Consider the following 26,619-nt stretch of genomic DNA (forward strand, 5'->3'; position numbering starts at 1 on the left):
AAAATCGGTGTTAAATCTATTTTGTGGGATTTGGTCCTCTTCCGTTGTACACTAGCAATCGGAAAGTTCCGCTGGGAATAAGGAAGTTTAGCAATCCTACGGTATGTAAATGTAGTGTAAAAAACCTTTCGCTTGCGAACACGAGATTTTCGTATCGTGCGTAACCCCTTTTACAATTGATTTGCATAGTTCTTGGCTGTGGATCTAAAAGTCATACCCTCAGTTCCGTTATTTAGAAAGTGTTAAGTAGTTTTGGCGTATGACTAAAGTTTTACGATGTGTTTTATTTTGAATTGATTCAGCCGGGTTCAACCTGAACATATTGTGAGATTCCATAATCGTAAGTAATTTACGGAGAAATTTTATATTTCATATATACTTACAATAGGGGCAATAAATTAGAGTAAATTTGGTTTTATAAATAAATAAAATAAATAATTGAAAACAATAACCGCTAGTGGCACTAGACTGTAGCTAAGTAATTCCGTGTACTGTCAAATTTGTGTAAATCATGTTACGAATACGCAATACCATACTAAAGTGGGGTTTAAAGAAGTTGAACCCGACTAAACTTTTATTCGTACCAGCTTTGCATCTCCTTCTCTCTTCTCTTCCCTCCGATTCTGATTTTCATGTACAGAAAGCACTGTGAATTGAATTAAACTTTCACTTTAAATATGTGGTGTGATAATCGTTTGTTGTTATTTGGTGTTTTATTGTTAACTTTCTTGGTACAAGCCCATATCACAGCAGCAGCAAACAGCAAGGAAGACGAATTTGCAGAATTTGACCGTGATCCAGATGCACAAGAGGAGGAGGATGACACTGAGGTTACCACCTTTAACTTTGAGTGTATAATTAGCTCAAACTCTTAAGAAATCTGAGAAAAAAGTTTTTTAGCTGCCATTTTCTTTCCATCAACCCAGTCCAGACCCGATCAATGGAACTTGTCAAACCAATCGAACAATCAAACAAGTCAAATTCAAGCAAACTCATATAATAATCTCATAACTTAATCTCTTAGTCTTAAGTCTTACACTTTCCAAACTTGGACACACTTATCACCCCATTTTCTTGTTAGCCCCTTGACTTTTAGAATGATTTTAATATTTATTGATATTTAGGCGGGCATCACAAATAACTTGTGTTCGCGTCGTTTTTAGGTCTAAAAAACGAGTCGGTCGGTCGGTCGGCAAAAAAAAATGTCGGAAAAATGGGTTTTCAAACCATGAGTGGGTTTCAGTTCGATCAGTTCCATAAACCAATTAATTGTTAGACAAGTTTGTGCTGCTCCACCCACCCAACGTATATTACAGTGTAGACCTAAAGCTCTAAAGCAGCATCTAATAACATGAAAACCAGAATATGATTCTTCAACGGGAATCAAAACTATAAAGTGCACTTACAAACATCAATTTGTCAGATCTAACAAAATTAATAACCGCACTGTCCTCATTGACAATAAAACAAACAATTTTCTGTCAAGAGCCTTGTAAACATTCCAACAACTTCCATCAAAATGATCTATCACAGCTCAGTCTACCATTTTTAGCACGGTCCGAGGATTGAGCCGAGAACGCTCCGCGAACTCCTGCGCGGGTGAAAACTTCAATCTGTCAATCATTTTCTCAAGCGAAGAGTATGCGAAGCGATTCTAGCTTTACGATAGTGCCGCGGGTCATCAATAGATAGTATTCAATTATCATTATCCCTTTGTTTTCATTCCTAGAACTTTTGCAAAAGAAAGGAAAAATAGAAAAGTTGTATTTTTTACTGCTCTATTCACATACTGAATTTGAAAGATCTTCTATGTGGCGTTTTTTTGCAAACTTCAAAAAACTGATTTTTGTCCCGCCTTTGCGGGACTTTTGCTTAAGTGCTTGAGTGCAGCATAGGGTACAAAGTCCAAATATGCGTTTCCCGTAATTTTTGTATGAACAGTTAGGTCTATACTGTATTAGGCTGATGGAAATTAATGATATGTTTACCGTAATGACGATTTTCAGAATTCGATGCGGCCAAGTTTTTATTATTCATTATTCATTATTTTCCCATAAACATTTATTTTTACCAGATTTTTCGTTTTTCCTTAGGGGCCGTCGACAAACGATTTTCCTTTTTTTTAATGGCTTCTGGCCGTAAGGGGTGGGAGGGGGTCACTGCCAGTCAGGACCTCACTTCACTTTTTCGATATTACGCAAACGGCAGTGTGCGCTAAATTATTTCGGTTTCGCTTTCGATTTCAAGCAAAGGTCTTAGCAACAGGGCGCGCGTACATAGCAACGGGACTGGGTAGAAAAATCTAAACATAGAATTCGAAAAAAATACCGATCATCGTATAGAGCACTAAAAAATACCCCCTTTCTATGTTTAGTTTGTTCTACCTTGGATTATAACTGAAAATATCTTCAAAAAACCTTTGTCCGCTATCAGTCCGCGCGGTAATCTTTGCCCGCTTCAATTCTTAGATAATAATATGCAGGGCATTGATTATGACATCATTAAATATGTCAATGTCGATTCAACGCCTGTTAAAGAAAATAATTCGTAGATAGTTCTTTTTAACTTGAAATTTGGAAATACGAACAAAAAAAGAATCAAATTTAATATATATTTCCTATCTAGATTATATTAGCGTTAGAATACAGTAAATTTTCATGAAAAATATTTCGCGATGGCGGTACGCCCAATCGCGCCCACGGTAAAGTTCCAATGTTTAATTATCGGGAAATCGGGGAAACCGGTTCACCACGTGGATAAAAAACGTATGGAATGAAACCTGACAGAAGGTTTTCAACCAGATTTATTCAGATAAAGCTATAATAGGTTCATTACTTGTGGATTTTAAAACCTACATAACCAAAAACGAAAGTTGTTGGGAAGGAAAGAGTAAACGCAAGACAGAAAGTTTGGTTGTGTTGATCAGGTATGTTTTTATTCTATCCGAACTAATGTTAAAAAAGACCAAAGAGGTCCTGACTGGTCACTGCAATGTCGTTAAAAAGGTTAAAGAAAAGGGAAAGTCTCACTCAAAATTTCATCAGTCCAAAAAGTAGAAACATGTGAAGAAAGGCTAAGACGACCAAAGCAACCACACGACATTCACCTTATTCCCGATCACCAATTAATGCTTTGACGAGAAAAATGACTGGTCACGTGACGAAAGTCGGCAATTTTTCCCTCCGCCTCAGTTGACTCCTTGCTCCACCCATCCCGCCCTGACTTGCTGCAGGCTTGGAGTTTCAAAATTGAAAGGTCACGGCTCAAGACCACATGTTTATTCCGTGCGAAAAGAAGAACTTTGAGGATTACGAATCGAAATAACATGGCGGTAATGGACCAGTGAAAGTATTTACTTTTGAAGAATTTTTCGGCCGCTAAGACGTAGGGGGGGAGGGGGTCTGAACCTTAACGGCCTCAGGCCGTTAAAAAAAAGGAAAGTCATTTGTCGACGGCCCCTTATAGATACACAATCTCCTCTTGTGTCTACGGAACTCTCGTGTTTTTATTGATTCTTTTGGTTTCCGTTTGTACGAGCTTAAAGAGATAAATCTTTTTCTTCCCGCTAGAGAATTATATAATGTTATCTCCACAATATGACAAAATTAAATTCACACGGTAAAGACTACTAGAGGGCCGTTCAGGTTGTTAACAATCTAAAAAAGCCACGGGCCGTTTGTTTTGATATCAACTTCGAAAATTTTTGTTCTCTGCTCAAGTGAGAGGAAAAATAATGACAACTTGATGCGGCAGGTTTTTGAACACGCGGGCGGCTTACGGTAAACATAACAGTAAATAGACCTTTTCGCCTTTCCATCCGCCATATTGAATTGTATGCAAAAATTATGGTGGCCGAATTGCCGTGGTGAAATTCCCTTAGAAAGTATGAAAAACATATGCAAATAGAAAGTGTTAAATAAAAACTTACATGCATAATTGGCATTATATTAAAGTGTAATCTTGTAGAAGAAAGATTAAATTTGCTTCTCTTGAAAACTAAAAACAATTATATTCACTCATCTCTTAGAACAAGCACTTTAAAAGACCATAACATTAGACAGAAACTCAAACTGAAAAATCACCCGCGAAGGTAAAAAACAATCCTTATTCGGCTGACGGCAAATTATTCTCCTGGGAATAGAGCCGCCAAATGATCAAATCAAAACATTGATAAAGTTGTCTTTAAGAACATATTCCTAAAAGGCTTTTGTTGTTCTGTAAATATTTCCTTTTGGATCAAGAAATCCATCTTTTATTGTTCTAATGATTATAATATTTATTTATAAGATGCTTTGTTGTCTTTTTAATCTTTGTGTAAACTTGCATATGTTTTGCATACATTCCAACTAAATCCAACCACGGCATTTTCGTTCCTGTATTTTTGCATACAATTCAAGATGGCGGACGGAAAGGCGAAAAGGTCTATTCCATCGGCCTTAGCTTCTTTTCAAAACCAAATTCGGAATGTAAATTGGGAAATTACTTCAGATTACGGATTACACACTTTCTCTGTATCCAACTAGACAACTTTTGTGAGAATGTTGAGTTTTGTTTATAAGGCAGTTTGTGATGGACTGCTTAGTATCATTCTTATCGAACAAGTTCAGAAGTTCAGTAAACATTGCAATCCTTTCAATTAAAAAAGTAGCCAAATTATAAACAGTTTCACACAACACACGAAACGCATGCAAACTCCCTCGTAACTTCGTCGTGCTCATCATTAAAATTTTACAACTTTATTACGCTTTAAGTCACGTGATAAAAATAATTTGCACACTTAGTCGACCTGGTTTCCCCGTCCTTATTGTTTATTGCAAGCACGCACTCTAGGCGCTAAGAGGCTGTTGAGCTTGTCATGATGGAGGCAGATAGAAAAGACAATTGAGACTGTCAGCTTTATGCTGGAAACACTAGTATTTTCGATAGTAAAAACGTTATGCGTAGCTAATCTACCATGATGGAAAATGACATAATAAAATACAGAACAAAAAGCCAGTAAGACAAATAATAGCTAAACACATAATAAAAATATCAACACTCCCTCTTGAGGATTACTTTCATTTTCGTTTACTGTCCGAAAAGAAATTGTCCGAATTTGACTAGGAGATGTCTTTTTGGTGGTTTGGTGAAGACATCTGCAACATTGTCATCAGATGGTACATAATCAATAACTACATTTCCATTCGAATAGACTTCTCGAATAAAGTAGTAACGAATATCAATGTGTTTCGATTTAGAATGTTTAACAGGGTTCTTAATCAATGACAATGCTCCTTGATTGTCGTTCTTGATGATGGTTGGTTGTAAATCGTGCTCCGTCAGTTCATTTATAAGACGAGCAAGATAGATGGTTTCTTGACATGTGATTGACAACGAAACGTATTCGGCTTCACAAGTCGATAGTGCAACGGAGGTTTGCTTCTTGGATTTCCAACTGATTGGTGGACCATGTTCGGTGAGGCTAATGTGATAACCAGTGATGCTACGACGGTCATCAGTTGAAGACGCCCAATCAGCGTCGCAGAATGCGTGGATTCGAAGGTTGAACTGCGATTTTCGGAAAGTTAAATGTTTATCAACAGTTCCTTTGATGTATTGGAAGACGTGTTTGAGCATTGCCCAATCTGATGATTCAGGGCAAGATAGATGTCGAGATAATTTCGTCACGACAAAAGCGATATCGGGTCTTGTGCACGTCATAGCGTAAATTAGACTTCCAACCATTTTACGGTACTTCTGGTTGTCGGTCTCGTCGGATTTCGAATCATTGTAAGCTTTGAGGTTTTGCTCACATGGTGTAGATCGGGGTTTACAGTCCCATAGATTAAAAGTTTTTAAAACAGCTTCAAGGTAATGTGATTGCGACATGGTGAGGAATTCCTCTGTCTGTTTGAAGTTGATACCGAGGAAGGTAGATAGTTGTCCGAGGTCTTTCATCTTAAATTTTGATGAGAATTTTGATTTCAGTTGTGTCATGTGGGACTCGGTACGTGTGGCGATAATAATGTCGTCTACCCAAACGAGTAGGATGGCGGTTCCACCCTGTTGAAAATAGACGCATGGGTCTGCTGATGATTGCTCGAAGGATAGTTCGTTAATGAGATAATCGTGTACAAGAGTGTGCCAATTACGACCGCTCTGTTTTAATCCGTAAAGCGACTTGTTCAACTTCCACACTTTATTGACGGGCTCATATCCTTCCGGTGGAGTAACATCTACGTCCTCATCGATTGGAGCGTGAAGGTAAGCACTCTTGACATCCATTTGATGGAGTACTAGATCGTTCTGTATGGCGATTTGCATTATGGTACGGACTGATTCCATGCGGGCTGTCGGAGAGAACGTTTCGGTATAATCAATCCCTTGGATCTGAGAATATCCCTTGGCAACGAATCTGGAGAATCTGGATTTCCTTTGATGTGATAAACCCATTTTCCACCAACAATTGATTTGTTCTCAGGCGGTTCGGTTAACGTGTAGGTGTTGTTGAGTTGTAACGATTTAATTTCATCATCCATTGCGGCTGCCCATTTTTGCGAATCTGGGCTGGTCATGGCTTCCTGGTAAGTAAGCGGGGCATTCACCAGGTAGCAAAAATCAATGAGGTTGATGGAATCGGTGTCCTCTTTCACGTCTTCATCTTTCATTGGTTGTTGTTGACGGCTCCTCAATGGATAGCTTTTACGTTGCTCTGGACTGACTACTGGCTTGGATGGTTCTGTCTCTGTCTTAACTTCTTGGTCCTCAGGTTCAGTTGGAGGCAAGAGTACATCTGATCCCGGTTTAGTTTCAAACTTATCGGTGAACTTTACGAGTCGATATTTCATGACAGTACGTTTGTCTGGGTGATAGACGAGGTATGATGGGCTGTCACGATCGTACCCAACAAAATAACCCTTTTTGCATCGAGGGTCTAGTTTCTTTGGGTCATGGATGAGAGGGTAACAAACACTTCCGAATAGATGCATCTTCGAGATGTCGGGTTTCCTTCCAGTGATTACGCTGTACGGTGTAGTTTTCAATCTTTGCACATAGCAACGGTTTCGAATATGTGTGGCGGTTAGGACAGCGTAAGTCCATAGTGACTTTGGTAGGTTGGCTTCGATTAACAAAGATCGTGCCATCTCGAAAAGTGTTCTCCAGTTTCGTTCTGCTGTCCCATTTTGGTGTGGCGAGTAGGGCGATGTCAATTCATGTTTGATATTGTACTTTAACAAAAGTGCTTTGAATTCAGCTGATATATACTCTCCCCCATTGTCACTACGTAGACGATCAGTATCTCCTGTGGGTAGAAATTCAGTATGAAAGTTGAAAGTTTTAACATTACCAAATGGGTTGGTATCCGCTAAGAATTTCTCGGTTGCTTGCAATGCATCTGACTTGTTTTTCAGGAAGTATGTAAACGAGCATCCTGAAAAATCGTCAACGAAAATCATAGCATAGCGGTGGCCATCTTTAGCTACAGGATCGACAGGACCAGCAAGGTCAGTGTGGACTAATTCGAAGGGTTTGGTAGCTCGGATGTCAGCATCTCGGTTACGAGTGTTGGTCTGTTTGGCGAGAATACATGTTTCACAATCAAAGTCACTTTTATCTGAAATGTTCATACCTTGGGCGACTCCTTCTAGCTTTTTGACGTCGGAAAGGTTGCAATGACCTAGAAGTTTGTGCCAGGTCTTGAGCGATTCAGTTCTGGTATCGGATACTGATGTCTTACAGAGGTAGTACAATCGACCATGTTGCTCGATCGGGAATGTGGTACCATCAGTGGTAATAAGTTCAGCATGATCACCTTCAAAGTTCAATTTTGTTCCTTTCTTTGTTGCTGCTTGGACTGAGAAAATGCATTGTGGAAATGAAGGTACATACAATACATTGTCTAATTTTGCATTAACGACTTTTCCAGTGGAAGATAACAAAGAAATTGACACTGTCCCTTTTTTCTTTGCTAGGTTGTTAGATCTGGAACCATCAGCAAGTTCGATGAAATGTTGGTCTGGCTTGAAAGTTGTATCAATGTCAATAAAGTTTGAGTCTGTGTTCACAATGTGGGTGGTTGCACCACAATCAACTAGAAATTTGTCTGATGAAGTTTTTAAAAGCAGTTTGTTGCTATCCTCAACTGTGAATACAAATGAATGTCCTTCTGATGCGTCCGAAACGGTTTTAGCTGTGTGTTGTTGTTTTTGTTTGCGACATGTCTCGTTCGAATGGGAATTGGTTTTGTGGTACGAGCAATACGGTTTGTCGTAGTTTTGCTTTTTGGGTTTGCGACAGTCGGTTGATTTGTGGCCAGCAGCACCACAATTAAAGCATGTGAGTTTCTTGGTACGATAGGAGTCTGTTTTCATGATATTATCACCTTCAGTTGAGTCAGGACGTTTGTTACGAGTCTGTTCTGTATCCTCGAAGTTCTTGAGGGCTTGTTCGAATTTTTGAAAATCTTGCACTACGTCCTCTGATTGGGTAGTAACAGCTATAAAAGATTTGTATTGATCTGGGAGTCCTTTTACAACCATGGCCACAAGAAGGCCATCACTCACGGTTTCCTTGGCGGTACGTAGGGCATTTGCAGCTGACTCAGCTCGTAAGATGTAGTCAGTGATTGATTCATTGTTTCGTTTGATCAAAGAGGTTAACTGAGTGTACAAAGTTATTATCCTCGGTTTGCCTGAACCAGCATAGTGTTCCTTGAGGATTTTGAATGCAAGTCTACCATTGTCTCTTGCATCTCTCATAATAAGTGAAATGGAACGTTCGTCTAAGAATTGGATGAGTTCAGAGAAAGCTAATTCGTTTTTCTCAGCTGTAATTTCATCTTCAGAAACGAAAACATGTTTCAGTTTACGAATGTTCATGTATCCTAAGAACTTCACCTCCCACAGCTCAAATTTTCTTTCATCTCCATCGAAAGCAATGTTCTGCTAAAGATTGTTCGCACTGGGCCCATAACCTGTTGAGCTTGTCATGATGGAGGCAGATAGAAAAGACAATTGAGACTGTCAGCTTTATGCTGGAAACACTAGTATATTCGATAGTAAAAACGTTATGCGTAGCTAATCTACCATGATGGAAAATGACATAATAAAATACAGAACAAAAAGCAAGTAAGACAAATAATAGCTAAACACATAATAAAAATATCAACAGAGGCCGCATTAGACTTCTAGGCGCCGCATCTAGCACACCCGGTCCCTTTTCAAATTCATAAGGAAACTGGGTTCTTTTAATTATTTTCGGTTCACGGTAAAAAGGTCTACTATTCCTCACGTGCAAAATGTTGTTGTGATTTGGGCATCTTAGTTGAAAGCATGCTAATTAGTTTTTTAGTGATTACTACATCGTTAAAGTTTTCTTTTCAAATATAAGTAATAACACTTCACATTTCTCATATTATATTAACAATCTGTGATGTGATAGGGAGAGTACAATTTAGTGATTGATTGAAAACTTTGGTATGTATTTGTTTATGATTGATTTTTTATTTCGAAGACCAGCCTACAGCTTTGTCGAAATAAGAAGATGCATGTCGATATTAGACAATTCTACGGTAGTATTTTGCCACTCGGCCGCGTGCAAAATCGGTGAAGGCTTCTTCATAAAGACGAAAGACATGTATCTATTTTTCGGATTCGGTATGCGGGAATAGTGTCAGGACCTGCAGGCGACCTGGTAGGGTTGGGTATGGGTGTGGTTTGGGTGTGGTTACGTATCAGATTAGATTGGCTAGGAATTGGGTTATTATTAGTTAGGGTTAGGGTTGGAGCTCGAAACAAGCACTCTTTTGTGATTTTCTCTTAATACAGTCTGGTCTGCAGTTTGTACAATATAAATAGCCGTCAGAAGCGCCATCCTGGCATGAATCCATGGCGCAGTGGATAAGGCAATGGGTTTCAAAACATCGGAACTTTGCATTTAGTGGGTTCAAATCCCACCGGTAGCGCTCTGTCGGTAAGTCATTCAGTAAGTTAGAAAACATAGAAAATAACTCACAAAGAAGCAGAAAGTCAGAAAAACTACGAACAAGAGACTGGAGAGTACGAAATAAGTCCAGATCTGTCTTTCATCTTTGTGAAGAGGCCACGACCTGCGAAATCACAACAGAGGGGCTACGGACTTTATTTTGGATAGAAAAATATCCAGGTACAATAAACGTTAAGCTGTTAAGTCCAGGAACTGTTGAAATGGCAATCGCGTGCAGGCAGTTACATCAAAATGCCAAAAACATTTTGTTCAATCACCTTCATTTCAAGATAGGCCACCATAGAATGAACTTCCTTTTATTGGATGAACCATATTCATGTGGCTTTGCACTCCATCGCAGAGGCTAATCAATTTTAATGACTTTTTTGACTAATGACCAAGTTAAAATTTTTTAATTATTTAATATTTGAGTATTAAAAAGGCATGCATTCAAATAATAAAAGTTTAAAATTTTTCTCTGGGCTAGTTAGTAAAATATCTCAAATAGGCTCTGTGATGGAGTGCAAGGCTGAAAGCCACATGAATTTGGTTCATCCTATAAAAGGAAGTTCAGTGGCCTATCTTGAAGTGAAGGTGGTTGAAATGAGCATGTCACGATAACTTTCCACTGATAGCGCGCCCTTTTAACTTTTTTGTTTTCATTCAAAATGACCGGATGCCGATTGGAGAATTAGAGTAAGTGAGTAACTTGTCGCGTGAGTGACGTCAAACGCTCCCTCGTTTTGCCACTAATAATTTGTTCTTCCTCGTTCCAGACACTTGCGTGTGTTCCACTACGAATTTTTTCATATTTCGATTTAACAGCCTACTCAGTGCAAAAGAGAAATTGTGTATTTCTTAATACACCATTCATTAACTCAAATCAAATGACTTTGTAGGTTTTGTGAAATGGTGGCCAAATTGCCGTCCCATGTTTTGTCAGATAGTTCCAAGTTAGAGCAGTTGACGGTAAAATGGTACTGTTTAAAATTTGAAGGAGCTTTGCAAAAACATATCTTTTGGGGCAAATTTGGTCAAAAAATACCTAAAAAGTGGGGCTTTTTGAATGTGAAATTGTTTTGTTTGCATTTTCTTATTATTGTTGCCAGTTTTTCTATTTTCCTATTACATTAGGCATCGGGTAGGTCCATTCAGAATGTAGGTTGTTGATATTTTATTGCTTTCTTTTGTTGAGTTTGCATCATTGACGACTGGCAAGACATTTCTTGAAAGGAAAACAATTATTTCATGATGAAATTTTGGCAAATAAGCCCATTCGCAAATCTTGGTACAATTTGGCAGAATTTATTTTGGCAATTTAATAAAATTTCAATTTTGGCAAACAACCCATTTTTTGTTCAATATTTTAGCTAAGAAAAGAGTAAAAAAGGGTTTTTAGGAGAAATACTAGACTAGATCGAAAGAAAATTAAATTTGATGATGGGAATTTATTTTGTTGAAGGACCTATAAGTATAAATTTGGCGGAAATAAATTTTGCTGAATTTGACAAATTTTTTAGCCAATTTGTCAAATTCGCCATACATTTTATTCCGCCAAAATTTCTCCTCTTATTAAGGTACAATGTTATGTTCCTGATGTGAGGAGGAATCTCTAGTAGATTTCTGACCAGATGAGAAAGTAACCAACGCCTGATTTTGAATTTCAAAAACTTATTTCCTTAATGTAATGTTGTCAATACCAAATTTATTCTCCTTTTAGGCAGATGTAGAGGAAGTCGAGCAAAATTCGGTAAACAATGATGACTTTAATGATGAGAATGAATTTGGTAAGTTTGAATTGGAATACTTTTTAAAGTAAGTGAATATCTCAAAATATTTTGTTCAAAGTAATAAAATTATGTGAAAAAAAAAATTTCCTGTCTGATACCAACAAATCTATAGGTATCTTGTTGACAACACTCCTGCTGAGTCCCTGCAATCTATTAATTGCAACCACAATCACTGCCAAAATATATTAAGAAATTTTTAGTATTTCAACATTCTTCAGAATTTAAGAAATACAACTTCAGTACTTCGGCCTTGTTTCATTGGATTTTTTATTTGGGGGGAGTTAAATGGCTTCTAGGCTATATTCTCAGCTTTAATGAAATATCCTGAGGTTTTAAGGTCTTAAAAGTATAATTCTAAAACTCAGGGTTAAAGCTGTACTTTCCAATCATACTTTGAAGCACTTAAAAATCACTTGGTGTGGTTTTAAAGTTTTCCCCTTTAGGTCAAAATATTTTGGTGGAGATTGCAGCAACAAGCTGGTTTGCCGGCAACATTTGTGTAAATTCTATTTTTAGAAAAAGATTTGACCTAAGGGGCCACTTCTGCTGGCAATCTGCTTGTAACAAAGAAAAATAGTCTGCAAATTTATTTCTTGTGTTGGTCCAAATTTATTGTGTCGGTCAAATTTTTTTGGGTGCATCAAATTATTTGTGTGGACCCATCCATTTACTGGAAAGCATAAAGTATTATTCTTGGCATTTTATTTATTTACATAATTTTCTTTATTGATCTTTTTTATTTTACTAATTCATACTATCAACTTAATCTTTAGATAAAACAATAAAGAAATTCAATTCCATATTTTTACATGGGCAAATATTTTTTAATTCTAATCTTTTGAGTGAGGAGATTTAAAACCTCTAAAATAAAAGTCCTATTAAAAGGTGCCTCATATTTGACAAAAAAATCACACGCACTCATCCAAAAGGAATTGATCCATGCAAAAAAAATTTCCACCCATGCACTGATCCAACCCACCCATCCACACACCCACACAATTTAGTAAATTCATCTAATCATTGGTAATCAAAGTAACTAGTTGAAAAAGTCCTTAAGCATTGATAATTGCATGATTTGTTTATATTGATATATTTCAGATAAAGGAGGGAAAGAGGAAAAGAGTGAAGACCAACAGGAACACGAGGTAAGATATATTTGACTCTTAAAAAGAAATACACGTTTTTTTTTTTTAGAAACACACTTTTAAGAAACATGAGGCTCAGAATGCCTAAAAACTAAGAAACATAAGAAACATGCTGAGGCTGAGAATGAGAAAATGGCATTTTTAATTCGTTTTTTTTTTAAGAACCTTCCAATCAAGGTTCCAGAAATATACATACATAACAGTTAGAAACACTTGAGAAAGTCAGAAAATCAATTTAAGAAGAAAGGAAAGTACCGTAGATTAGTCAATTAGACAATTGTACTAGCCGTCACCCGGCGTCGCACCCGCCGAGTAGAGTGTTGTTGAACACATCAAAAGCCCTTTGGATGGTGGGGGAGGGTAAAAAGATCTGATTTGTATATTGTAAGCCCAAAGAAAGAAATATTACCAGCTTTTATTGATCAAAACCCCATCAAAACTCGGAAAACCGCGTATTTCATGTTTGGTGACGTCATTTTGGCCCTAAGTGACGTCATCGAAGGAGTAATAAACTTTTCACTTCACTGAAATAAATTTGTCATTTATCCAAAAGATTCTCTTGATGATTTCCGATCCAATGAGGGGTCAACCATTGCTTAAATCCTACTCAAACTCAAGATATTGTATTTTTCCGTTTTTGATGACGTCATCGGACCCAAAAAGCCTCAATTTGAGGGGTTAGCCATTTCCTAACTCCTATCCAATCTTGAGATATCGCATTTTTCCTGTTTTTATGACGTCATCAACTGAAAACGCCTAAAAAATCAGCCAAATTTCAAAGTCACACTCACGCCTCACAACCCATCCCATCTTATGCTCCATAAAATTCTCGATCCAATGAGGGGTCACCGACCTTCTAACTCCTTTTCAAACTCGAGATATCGTATTTTGAAGTTTTTCCCAAATCTGTGACGTCATTGGGTCCCTTACCCCTAATGTTGTCAACGGTCAATTCGCAAATTTCGGAATTTTTGCGGTCAATGGGTAGCTTATGCCCCAAGGGTCCCAAAAAATCAAAAAACGTCAATTATTTCCACGGAAAAGTGGTTTTTTAAATTTGCGAAAGATTTGCACTGCAACGACTTCTTTAAAAAACGCTAATTTTCACATTCTTCCCCTGACCACTTTCGCTTTCGTTTTCAACCACCCATCCAACCAACCAACCAAAATCGGTCACGTAACTCTCGAACCCCCATCTCAAAAATCCATAATGGCTCCCCCACGGCTCATAGAGAATTAGACTTTTAGTATATAGACTAGCCGTCACCCGGCGTCGCACCCGCCGAGTAGAGTGTTGTTGAACACATCAAAAGCCCTTTGGATGGTGGGGGAAGGTAAAAATTGTATATTGTAAGCCCAAAGAAGGAAATATTACCACTTTTCTATGATCAAAACTCGGAAAACCGCATATTTCATGTTTTGTGACGTCATTTTGGCCCTAAGTGAGTGACGTCATCGAAAGGGTAATAAACTTTTCACTTCACTGAAATCAATTTGTCATTTATCCAAAAGATTCTCTTGATGATTTCCGATCCAATGAGGGGTCATCTATTGATTAAATCTTTCTCAAACTCGAGATATTGTATTTTGTGGTTTTGATGACGTCATCGGACCCAAAATGCCCCAATTTGAATATATATATTTTCTAAAGTTTCTTTATACCCACTCTTACCTTTCCCAACTTATTCTCTATTAAATTCCCGATCCAATGAGGGGTCAACCATCTCCTAACTCCTTTCCAATCTCGAGATATCGCCTTATTGAGTTTCATAGCTATCTTCCGTAAAAGTCCGGGCTATAAAATATACGGTCTATCACGTTGCTATGTGAACGGATTTAAAGAAAAATGGCGGATTCCCAATGTAAACAAAAAACACAGGGAACAAAAATGTGTCACAGATTAGAAAAAGTTTTTTTTCCTATTTTCCTTCCCGATTAACCATTTTACTTTTTATATAGACATAATGATTAACAACTGAATACTTTAAAAGCAAGAAGTTAAGCTTGAAGGCCAAAACCATTTACTACACAGACAACATGAATTTATTGAGGACAAAAAACTGGTACGGTATAAAATGAAAATATCAGCCGCTCAATACTACAAAGGAACCCAAAGAAATGGAAGATAGGATAATGTCAATATTTTTTATAATGAGGTTTAGTGTTAATTGAAGAGGTGCTAGTGATAAATTTAATGTATATAAATCTGAATGAAATTAGAATGATTAATTTTATCATATATTGGTGTCAATAATAACTATAACCTTTTCCTATTTACAACATAATAAAAATGATGGAAAATAAAGTGTTCTTATAAAACAAAGAGTCGGTTGGTCTAAAACGTGAGTCGGTCGATCGGTCTAAAAAGTGAGTCGGTCGGTCGGTCTAAAAGTGAGTCAGATCGGTCGGCCTAAAAAAGTGAGTCGGTCGGTCTAAAAAGTGAGTCGGTCAGTCGGTCTAAAAATTGAGTCGGTCGGTCTACAAAGTGAGGCGGTCGGTCGGGCTACAAAGTGAGGCGGTCGGTCGGGCTACAAAGTGAGGCGGTCGGTCGGGCTACAAAGTGAGGCGGTCGGTCAATCTAAAAAGTGAGGCGGTCAGTCGGTCTAAAAAATTGAGTCGGTCGGTCTACAAAAAGTGAGGCGGTCGGTCTACAAAGTGAGGCGGTCGGTCGGGCTACAAAGTGAGGCGGTCGGTCAATCTAAAAAGTGAGGCGGTCGGTCGGTCTACAAAGTGAAGCGGTCGGTCGGTCTACAAAGTGAGGCGGTCGGTTGGTCTACAAAGTGAGGCGGTCGGTCGGGCTACAAAGTGAGGCGGTCGGTCAATCTAAAAAGTGAGGCGGTCGGTCGGTCTACAAAGTGAAGCGGTCGGTCGGTCTACAAAGTGAGGCGGTCGGTTGGTCTACAAAGTGAGGCGGTCGGTCGGTCTACAAAGTGAAGCGGTCGGTCAGTCTACAAAGTGAGGCGGTCGGTCGGTCTACAAAGTGAGGCGGTCGGTCGGTCTACAAAGTGAGGCGGTCGGTCTACAAAGTGAGGTGGTCGGTCGGTCTACAAAGTGAGGCGGTCGGTCGGTCTACAAAGTGAGGCGGTCGGTCGGTCTACAAAGTGAGGCGGTCGGTCGGTCTACAAAGTGAGGTGGTCGGTCTACAAAGTGAGGTGGTCGGTCGGTCTACAAAGTGAGGCGGTTGGTCGGTCTAATCGGACGGTCGGTCGGGACATATTTGTGATTGCCGCCTACAAAGACTACCAAATTACTTGGATGTATTACCATGCAGCAAAAATATGCCACCCTCAATTTTCAAGAGGGCTAAAGTAAATGTTTCCATTGGTCGGTCTTTTTTGTTCTTTGTTTATTTTGTTAAGATGGTTGGTTGAGATAAGCCCCATAATAATTTCTGAAGAACAACTGTACAAATCCATAACAAAATGTTCTCTATTTAAGAAACAGGATACCATGACCATTAGACCATTCCCTATCCATGTACAAACGATGGCACCAGTGACCAGAGCAGAGAGACCAGATCAATCAATGAGCTTCTGCTTTTCTATTTACTTTTACGAAAATTACCAGTAAAGTAGAATTTCGAAAACGAAGATACGTCTGAACCGCGCGACGTTTCCCGATCGGCACGGAACCGTAGGCATGTTTTCCGGTGCCGTGTCTCAAACGAAACGTACTCCGCCTCGAAAAAAGAAGACTGTACTGTTTTCCCGCTCGGAGCTCGATCTAAAAAGAGACTTGGAAAAAAATCCATAATGGCCTCCCCACGGCTCATAGAAAATTAGACTTTTAGTATATAGACTAGCCGTCACCCGGCGTCGCACCCGCCGAGTAGAGTGTTGTTGAACACATCAAAAGCCCTTTGGATGGTGAGGGAGGGTAATATAAGATTGAATTCTAAGCCGAAAAAACGAAATATTTCCACTTATCAATAATCGAAGCTTGAAAAATCGCATATTTTATGTTTGGTAACGTCATTTGGGACCTAAGTGACGTCATCGAAAGGGTAATAAACTTTTCACTTCACTGAAAGTATTTTTTCATTGACTGAAAAGATTGTCTCGATGATTTCCGATCCAATGAGGGGTCAATCATTACTGAAATCCTTCTCAAACTCGAGATTTTGTATTTTTAAGGTTTTGATGACGTCATCGGACCAAAAAAGCCTCAATTTAAATATATTTATTTTTGAAAGTATCTATATACCAACTATTACCCCTCCCAACTTATTATCCATTAAATTTCCGATCAAATGAGGGGTCGACGACTTCCCAGCTCCTATCCAATCTCGAGATATCGCATTTTTCCTGTTTTGATGACGTCATCAACTGAAAACGCCTAAAAATTCAGCCAAATTTAAAAGTCACACTCAAGCCACATATAAACCCTTCCATCTTATTCTCCATAAAATTCTCGATCCAATGAGGGGTCACCGACCTCCCAACTCCTTTTCATAATCGAGATATCGCATTTTGAAGTTTTTCCCAAATCTGTGACGTCATTGGGTCTCTTTACCCCTAATGTTGTCAACGGTCAATTCGCGAATTTCGGAATTTTTGCTGTCAACGGGTAGCTTATGCCCCAAGGGTCCCAAAAAAACAAAAAACGTCAATTATTTCCACGGGAAAGTGGGTTTTTAAATTTGCGAAAGATTTGCACTGCAACGACTTCTTTAAAAAAACGCTAATTTTCACACTCTTCCCCTGACCACTTTCGCTTTCGTTTTCAAGCACCCGACCACCCATCCAACCAAAATATCGGTCACGTAACTCTCGAACCCCCATCTCAAAAATCCATAATGGCTCCCCCACGGCTCATAGAGAATTAGACTTTTAGTATATAGACTAGCCGTCACCCGGCGTCGCACCCGCCGAGTAGAGTGTTGTTGAACACATCAAAAGCCCTTTGGATGGTGGGGGAAGGTAAAAAGATCTGATTTGTATATTGTAAGCCCAAAGAACGAAATATTACCACTTTTCACTGATCAAAACTCGGAAAACCGCATATTTCATGTTTGGTGACGTCATTTTGGCCCTAAGTGACGTCATCGAAAGGGTAATCAACTTTTTACTTCACTGAAATCAATTTGTCCTTCATCCAAAAGATTCTCTTGATGATTTCCGATCCAATGAGGGGTCAATCATTGTATAAATCCTTCTCAAACTCGAGATATTGTATCTTTTAAATTTTGATGACGTCATCGGACCCAAAATGCCCAATTTGATTAAATTCATTTTCGAAAGTTCCTATATACCCACGCTTACCCCTTCCAACCCATTCTCCATTAAATTTCCGATCCAATGAGAGGTCAACCATTTTCTAACTCCTATCCAATCTCAAGATATCGCATTTTTCCTGTTTTGATGACGTCATCAACTGAAAACGCCTAAAAATTCAGCCAAATTTCAAAGTCACACCTAAGCCATATAAACCCTGCCATCTTATTCTCCATAAAATTCTCGATCCAATGAGGGGTCACCGACCTTCTAACTCCTTTTCAAACTCGAGATATCGCATTTTGAAGTTTTTCCTAAATCTGTGACGTCATTGGGTCCCTTTACCCCTAATGTTGTCAACGGCCAATTCGTGAATTTTGAAATTTTTGCGGTCGACGGGTAGCTTATGCCCCAAGGGTCCCAAAAAACCAAAAAACGTCAATTATTTCTACAGGAAAGTGGGTTTTTAAATTTGCGAAAGATTTGCACTGCAACGACTTCTCCCCAAAAACGCTAATTTTCACACTCTTCCCCTGACCACTTTCGCTTTCGTTTTCAACCACCCATCCATCCAACCAACCATAAAATCGGTCACGTAACTCTCGAACCCCCATCTCAAAAATCCATAATGGCCCCCTCACGGCTCACTCACATTCTACGTTTAGTAATATAGATTATCGACATGCGTCCTTTAAGCTTGACAAAGTTTAGAAACATGTAAGAAATATTTAAGGCTCAAAAGGCCTATTTCTTAAGAAACATTGAGGCTGCTTGGTAAAACTAGTTTCTTAAAAAAAAAAACGTGTAACAAATAAATATAAACTTAATCGTTTAGGTTGTTGTTTGAGATTACGAATCTGGCCTTTTTAAAGGGAACATCATTTTTGTTAAAATATCATTTTCTAAGAAACTTTATTTTAGTAATGTTGTTACAACCTAAAAACTAATTAAAAAAAACATCGAAAAACCTAGAATTAAAGTCTGTCCAAATATAATTGGCATTGGAAACAAGAATGCCTGTAACTTTTGATAGTCAAATATAATTATGGAAATTTTTTTTGCTTGTTTCAGAGAATCAAAAGCGCTATATTTGAATGATTTTGCGGTTAAATTTGCGATTGCAAAAATTGAGCTTTTTTTCTACCTATGCTATAACGTTCATTTTTACACCAGTGGTAGTTCAACCTTAGGTTTAGAAGTTTGTTAAATTTCAAGGCGAACAAAAAAGTCCTTCGGAAGATATGGGACCCGAAATACCCCTTGGTAGCACGTTTCTGTGAAATATCAAAATTTTTCAACCAAAAATACATTCAAATATAGCGCTTTTGATTCTCTGAAACAAGCAAATAAAAATTCCATAATTATATTTGACTATCAAAAGTTACAGGCATTCTTGTTTCCACTGCCAATTATAATCTGGACAGACTTTAATAGCTCCCTTTAGACACAATAAAATTTATTCTGATTTTATCCTCATCATCAGATTTATTCTAGTCATCGAAATTTTAGACCGTTATTTATAAATCATTTTCGTTTTTAAATATTTTTTAGGAGCAAGATGAATTTGATCCCTTCACTGACGAAGAAGAATTCGAGGTTTCTTTCTTCCTTCAATATCTTTTTTTGTTTTCAATCATGGCTTTGACTCTTTGTTTCGGTGTTGGCATTTTCAAGTTTACTTTATTATACGTTGATGATGTTTGTTTTATAACGGTAAGGTCGTTGATTTTTAGGGATACAACAAAGATAGGATGCCCAAAGCAAAAGCACCAGCTGGAGGCCCTGGTTTGAAAATTACAAAGGTGAATATCAAAATATATGAGAATTGGTTTATAATTCTTTTTTCAATAGCTTTCAAACTCTCAAATCAGAATCCAGCTTGTTTGGGTTAATTTTTAAGGCTTCTTGGGATTACTAAAAATTTGAACTGTACACCAAGCAAAAGTACTGAAAATAGATTTATTTCATTGTTAGGTTCCAGTTCATCTTCGTGCAGGATGGCAAGCTTTTTACTTGGAGCTCGTCACCTTGGCTGGTATTTTGGTCTATGCTGCAAACTTTTTCACTGGGAAATCTAAAAACTCTAAACTGGCCACTGCGTGGTAAACATTTCCTTGGATTCATGAAAAATCTAAGTACCTTGTAATACTATATCTTCGATTTATGGGTTGTTTGAAGTTGGTCACTTTATATTTTGAAGCTACTTATAACTTATGAAATTCAAAAGATAACCAATACAAACTTAACTTGGGTATTCTATATTTGGGAGTTGCTTATTATGGAGATCAATCAGAAAGCCTCTGGGAAATTAACTTGACATACTTTATGTTGTTTTTTGTCATCTTTTTGCACAGGTTCAAAGCACATAAACCATTATTAGAGCAGCATTTTAGCATCGTTGGAGATGATGGGATGAGCAAAGAACCTCAAAGTGGTGTCCTTGTGAAAGAAAGTGAAAGTGTTTATACTCTATGGTGTACTGGTCGACAGTACTGCGAAGGTATCAAATATTTTGATGACCTGATCTCTTTATCAGTGGAGTAGTTGCCTAAGAAAAATTTGATTGTTATACACCTTTCCTGCAATTGGGTAAAACGTTTGTCACTCAAAATGTTTGTCTTAGGGAGGTAAACAAACCAGTTGTTTTTGCGTGCATTTCCTTAACCTTAGGGAAAGTTTGTTTTTGGCCTTTTCCAAACTTTTAACGTATTGGATCCTGTCAAATTTAAGTACGTGATAACTACTATATATAATATTTTACCCTGAAAATGTTATCTCAAACAAAGATCCTTATCAAAAGTTAGACGGTGGAGCACTTTTAAAATGTTTTGTTACGATCAAAGTGTTTTATAATGATTATCATAAGCCTTACCTTGCATTAAAGTAAAGATTCTAACCTTCGATCACTCCGTGCACTATAGATATATTAAGCTGACGATGACGTCCTTGATGCTTTTTAGTACCTTATTAAAGTTTAAAAAACGCTGCGTTTTGACTCGTGAATTTATTACCGTAAAAACGTGTCCACTTTTTCACCAGGTATGTTGGTAGAGTTGCGCTTGTTGAAACGACATGATTTAGTGAGTGTGATGGCACAAATGATGCGACCAAAATCTGAACTGATCAAAGTCACGGTCTACATGGATGATGAAGATATGGATAACTTCGTTTTCGCTCTCCTTCCCAAGAAACAAGCTGCCAAATACCAAAAAGAACTTCAAGATCTTGTAAGTACTTCATGCTTTGCTATGGACTAGGTAACAACTTTTGAATGTAAATGAGGATGGGACGACTAAGGAGCAATCGCTTTCAAAAGAACTGTCTCAAGTTATTGACATCAATCTACTCCACTGAATATCAAGAAGGTTCTTTAATATCTATGTTTATCTATTTCCCTACCTTCTCATAATAATTCTTATTCCTTTTAGAGTTATTTTTGTGGAGACAAGAAATCTGCAGAACGCTTCAATTTACAGAACCACTCTGTTCTTTCCGAATCTGGAGAAGTCACTGATTTCATCCTTAGTCAACAAGTAAGTTTTTTAAACACTTTTTGTAAAGAAAACAAACAAACATTCGCCTTACTGTCCTAGAGATGTAAGTTTGTTCCCTGGTCACCCGTTGGATGATCAGCTTTTCGGAGACATTTCTCAAGAAAGGTTGACCATTTCACTCTTCTCTCCTCAGGTTTGCAACATCATCAAAAAGAACGAAGAATGCTTTGAATCGCTTCATTTCTCTGATCAATTTGTTGGACCAAAGAAAGATGAAACGTATGTACCCTGATTTTTGTTGCTTGGATTTAAGCAGTTTGACACATTCACGTGAAAGCTAAACCAGTGTTGGCAAGATAACTCAATCGGTAGAGCATTTGCCTTACAATCCGAGGGCTGTGGTTTCAATCCCCGATCACCGCCAACTTAGCGGATGAGTAGCGAAGATTTGGTAATCTGATCCAGGCAGTAAGCTACTGGGAGCTGAAAATAGGTGTGAAGCTCCACCTCAGCATTCGTCTTCCAAAGTCTACCACAGATAGAAAAGGGGATAGATTCTCCAATTGAATATACAGTTGAACTCATGTAATTCGAATTCTCAAGGGACCGAGAATTTTGTTCGAATTACATGAGTTTCGAACTAGATGAGTTTTCGTATTTTTGACCTAATTCGATAAAAAAAGTCTTTCCCAGGTTTACTTTTGAACAATTTTTTGTATTTGTACTTGATGGATGCGTCTTTATTGGACACTTCATCCTCCAAGTCACGGAGAGCTTCATATTTCGTTTTTAAAGTGACTTCTTTATGTTTTCTTTTTCCCATATTGTCTTGATAAGAAATGGGCAAAAGGCAAAAGCAGTGGACGAGCTCCAATCGAATGTGGAAAAGAAAACATTCGATTGGTAAACAATAATTCTAACGTCAAAAACGTTCAATTGAAAATGTTCGATTGATAAAATGTCGAGTTTGTCAGCTTCAAAAACTCAAAAAAATCAAAAATTCGAATAACATGATTAAAATTTCTTGATGGGATAGGAAAATCTGTTCGATTTACATGATTTTTCGAATTACATGGGTTCGAATTAAAGGATTTTTCTTGTAAGATTGTCAAGGTAAATTCTGAGGGGACCACATAATCTGTTCGAATTAAGTGAGTTTTCGAATTATAGGAATTCGAATTACACGAGTTCAACTGTACTTATACTTTACTGGTTTGACTGGTAGGATTTTTTACCATCTACTGGTTCTGCAATGAATGATTTTCTTTTCTTTTCAGCGAAGAAACTGAAGGTAGCAACAAACTTAAGAAGCCCAAGAAAGTTCTCCTCTTCGAATTCAAAAGTAAGAATACTAAAAACCAATCTAACAATTTGATATCGACATCAAGGTTAAGTGATAAATTCTAGAAATTAGTGAACTCTGAATTTTGACTTCCTGAGCTCGAAAATGATGTAATTGATTACCTTTACGGTGCTGATTAACTTTACATCGGATCCAAAAGAAACTGAAGATAAAGGATTTTTCTAATATTTTCAGTCCCAGGAAACGGTCGTACCAAGGTAGCAAGCATGGGAGCAACAGAACAACTGGTCAAGATGGTTTTGTTCTTCATAGATCGTGTCAAAAGTTTGAGACTTGGTCAACAGGTACGTCATTTTTCAGTGTTAAAAGCTCTTCCTCCTCAGACGGATTTCCGTCTCAGTGAAGATGTTTTTCCGTTTCAAAATTCTGTATAATTTATAAAAAATCTCAAGAAAATTGTTAATTTGCTGTGTTTAATTCATTTTTCGTCTCAGATGTAATACCTTGCTTTGACCACTTAACTAAATAGATGTGACATATTAGTAGGGGACCAACCTCAGGATCCGTAGCAGTTCTTGTGTGAAGCAACTGCACGTGATTGGTTCGAAAGTAGATAGGATTTTGCGACTAGGCTTGTACAAGGCTTAAAGTACACTTTTTCTGCTTAGAATATCAATGACTCTGTTTAATGGTATCAATCGTTTCCGTTAAAATCGTCGATTTTTTACCTTTTCTGGGGTTAAAAGTTCTGCCTATAGACCTATTTGCGTCTTCTTGTTCAATGTTCATCACTCCTTTTTATATTTTGTATATTTTAAGGCTCGATCAAAGAGTGACAAGAAGCGTCGTGAAGTGGAACAATCTTTCTCTAAACAATCTCACGCCCAACGCCAAGAGGTAATGAATATTCTCCTTCCTAAACAATGTAATAAACAACTCAATTACCTGCATAGCTTGAACTTTTTGAATGTATTAAACTTTTGGAAGGAGAAAAAGAGGGACATAACTTTTTCCCCCAAATCTTTCTAAATCTTTTTTCTGCTAGACTGAATTCGTTTATTATCCATGTAATGCAGCGGTAAAATGACGATACGATAATTGTTACTGGATAGTAGCAGTTTTGTACAAACTACAATTTGCCCCGTTCATTATTTTTTGTTTAGAGTAACTTTCTGCTAAAATTTCTTTCTATCATGTATATTCCTTCGTTGTTTAATAATAGATCATTTTTGCCGACCTAAGTACTTTAGAAATGTTGGTATTCTACTGTTGAGGCAGGAAAGTTAATTTATTTTATTTTCCATCAGGCCGCTCAGATGCGTCGCGAAGAGAAGATTCGTGCAGAAAAGGAACGCTTGATGGCTGAAGAAGATCCTGAAAAACAACGGAAAATGGAGGTCAGTCATTTCTTAAAGACTCTATACAATAATGAGGGAAATCTACTTTGTTGGGTTTTTTCACATGCACGTGAAACTTTACTTAAGGCCTTAGAGAAAGGGGGATTCCCCTAAGCTTACGTAGTTTTTTAAGACCTTAAGTAGAATTAAAGTCACTTAAGACCCACTCAATCAATAAAAACTCTACGTAAAGTCGGTGAAATTTCCAAAAAACAAGCTTGCACGCGATATATCGTAAAGCCTTAGGTAAGATTTTACGTACATGTGAAAAAAGCTTTAACTGAAAGAAAACAGCTTTCATACTGAAGTCCATACTTTATTAATGATTTGTAAGAGTGAAAGGTTTATGCCATTTGGCTTTGTACTTCTTTGACAAGCTCTCCACCGGAATTTATTTATAAACCACATTTATTTAAAAATTTGACGCCTTATATCATATTATAGTGCTGTGGCTACCGGGAGGGTCTAGCCCCCCCCCCTCCCCGCTCAATAATTTTTTTAAGAGTGATTTTTTTTATAAAATGGAGTATTTTACCTTTAAATTTTGCCTTTATTCGAATTATTTTAGTTTTTTGAGTGTGTTTTTAGCCAATTTAGAGCTCGAGATTTCAAAATCCCTCCCCTCGGGCCAAACCATGGTTGGTCCTTACGGTGTCACTGAACTTATGCCCCGATATCAAAATGCTTTCTACGGCACTGCACAAACCTCGCTGTTCTATTATGGATGGTATTCTGATGCTCGGGAAATCCAATAAAAACTATAGATGCGTGATCATGTTTCTGAGTGGGTGGTCTCTAGGTAGAAAGAAAAAAAACGTACAACTACGCAATATCAACTTCCATGAGTTTATATGCCGTCTCACTATTACAGATTACTCTTTTTGTTTATGTTATTACCTTGGTGATTTTTACCATGATGAGATTTTAATGTCAAAGATTTAACATTCTGTCTCGCTTAGTTGGTTTTATAAAACATAATAAGGCGTGTTTTTGGGATTTTTGAACAATCTTATGAACGACCTCGGAATTCATTAAAATTTCATTTACCCCTATAAATCGACTCTTGAATCGAATCTTGAATTTGTGAATCAACTTTCTAAACCCACTGTAAAACATCTTTTTTAACAGCCGATTTGGAATACCTTGATTTCTATAAAAAAATTCTGGAGAAAGTTGTATTCCACAATGAAATGTTTCTTAAAATTTTTGATCTTATCTTTTTGTCTCATGGAAATGTCAGTTGTCTAAACCCTTTCGTCAATTCTTTAAAAACTTTTTTCCGTTTCAACATTGCTTGGACGGCGATCTGGAAAGATTTTTTAATGAAACGAGGGGCTTCATTTTAGTCCATATTTACCTTATTTAGGGTTGTCTAGCAATGAAACGAGGGGCTTCATTTTAGTCCATATTTACCTTATTTAGGGTTGTCTAGCAATGAAACGAGGGGCTTCTTATAAGTCCATATTTACTTTAATTTGGGTTATCAAGTAATGAAACGAGGGGCTTCTTCTGTTATGTCCATATTTAACTTACTTCGGGGTATCAAGAAGTACAATTTCTAACTCCCCAACTGTTTTCATTCAAATTTTTCCCTGTTCCAACTAAAAAGGCACTGATAGTGTGCGAGTAAAACGGTGTATATGATTATTTCAATGCTTCTTTTTCGTCATCAGGAACAAATGACGAAACGTGATGCCAAGAAGAGAAACCCTAAGGTCAAGAGTTTGAAAGTTCGAATGTAAACAAACACGAAAGAGAACGAATCGATCAATCGTATTAATGGCATTAATCAACCATCTTGGATTCTTGGAGCGGGTAGTTAATACCGTTTCCCATCTTTCCTTAAAACGTTTATATACAATTGTTTATATACTTTTGATGCATACATCTAGTTTCGTACATAACCCATTGTATCGAGAGGGTTTCCAACCCTTCTCATTTAGGTGTTGATAACTTGTAAATGCTCTCAATTCTTATGGTATTTGGTAAAGTCCAGCCTGTATTTTAGGCTTATATTCTTAGGTAGCTTTTTTAACTAGAATCATTTTTAACAATTTTAATCCCAATATTAATGGTTATTTGGTACGCAGAATAAACCCAGTGTTATTCTTAAATAATTTCATAGTTTTTTTTATTTTCCAATGTAAATTTTTCAGTTTTCTTTATTTCAAAGATAATGTGATTGATTCAAGAAACTGATTAAACTCGTTTTCCGACTTTTGTGATTCATAGAAAGCTGTCTGTATCGCAAGGAAGGAAGAATGCTGACGGCACGCGAATATAAAAGCTCGCTAATTTTGAAACGAATTATTTT

At 37.5% G+C, this 26,619-nt stretch overlaps 1 protein-coding gene across 1 annotated transcript; it reads left to right on the forward strand.

Annotated features, from left to right (window-relative positions):
* Window positions 1-564: 564 nt before the first annotated feature.
* On the forward strand, window positions 565-26,500 carry LOC136799448 (PAT complex subunit CCDC47-like). Its single transcript, XM_067056152.1, has 15 exons — window positions 565-830; window positions 11,684-11,750; window positions 12,852-12,898; window positions 19,663-19,707; window positions 19,845-19,913; window positions 20,086-20,213; window positions 20,466-20,611; window positions 21,151-21,338; window positions 21,540-21,644; window positions 21,799-21,884; window positions 22,883-22,947; window positions 23,143-23,252; window positions 23,728-23,805; window positions 24,216-24,305; window positions 25,979-26,500. The coding sequence occupies exons 1-15, from the start codon at window positions 678-680 to the stop codon at window positions 26,045-26,047; spliced, it is 1,446 nt and encodes a 481-aa protein (XP_066912253.1). The 5' UTR covers window positions 565-677; the 3' UTR covers window positions 26,048-26,500.
* The last annotated feature ends 119 nt before the right edge of the window (window positions 26,501-26,619 follow it).

The sequence above is a fragment of the Clytia hemisphaerica genome, unplaced genomic scaffold, assembly GCF_902728285.1.
Source record: "Clytia hemisphaerica strain Z4C2 unplaced genomic scaffold, Clytia hemisphaerica genome assembly, whole genome shotgun sequence".
Lineage (NCBI taxonomy): Eukaryota > Metazoa > Cnidaria > Hydrozoa > Leptothecata > Clytiidae > Clytia > Clytia hemisphaerica.

Coding starts and splice junctions, on each gene's coding strand:
- LOC136799448 (XM_067056152.1), top strand. CDS start 678: ATGTGGTGTGATAATCGTTTGTTGTTATTTGGTGTTTTATTGTTAACT. Junction 21,885..22,882: donor GGACCAAAGAAAGATGAAAC/GTATGTACCCTG, acceptor TTTTCTTTTCAG/CGAAGAAACTGAAGGTAGCA. Junction 23,806..24,215: donor CTCACGCCCAACGCCAAGAG/GTAATGAATATT, acceptor ATTTTCCATCAG/GCCGCTCAGATGCGTCGCGA.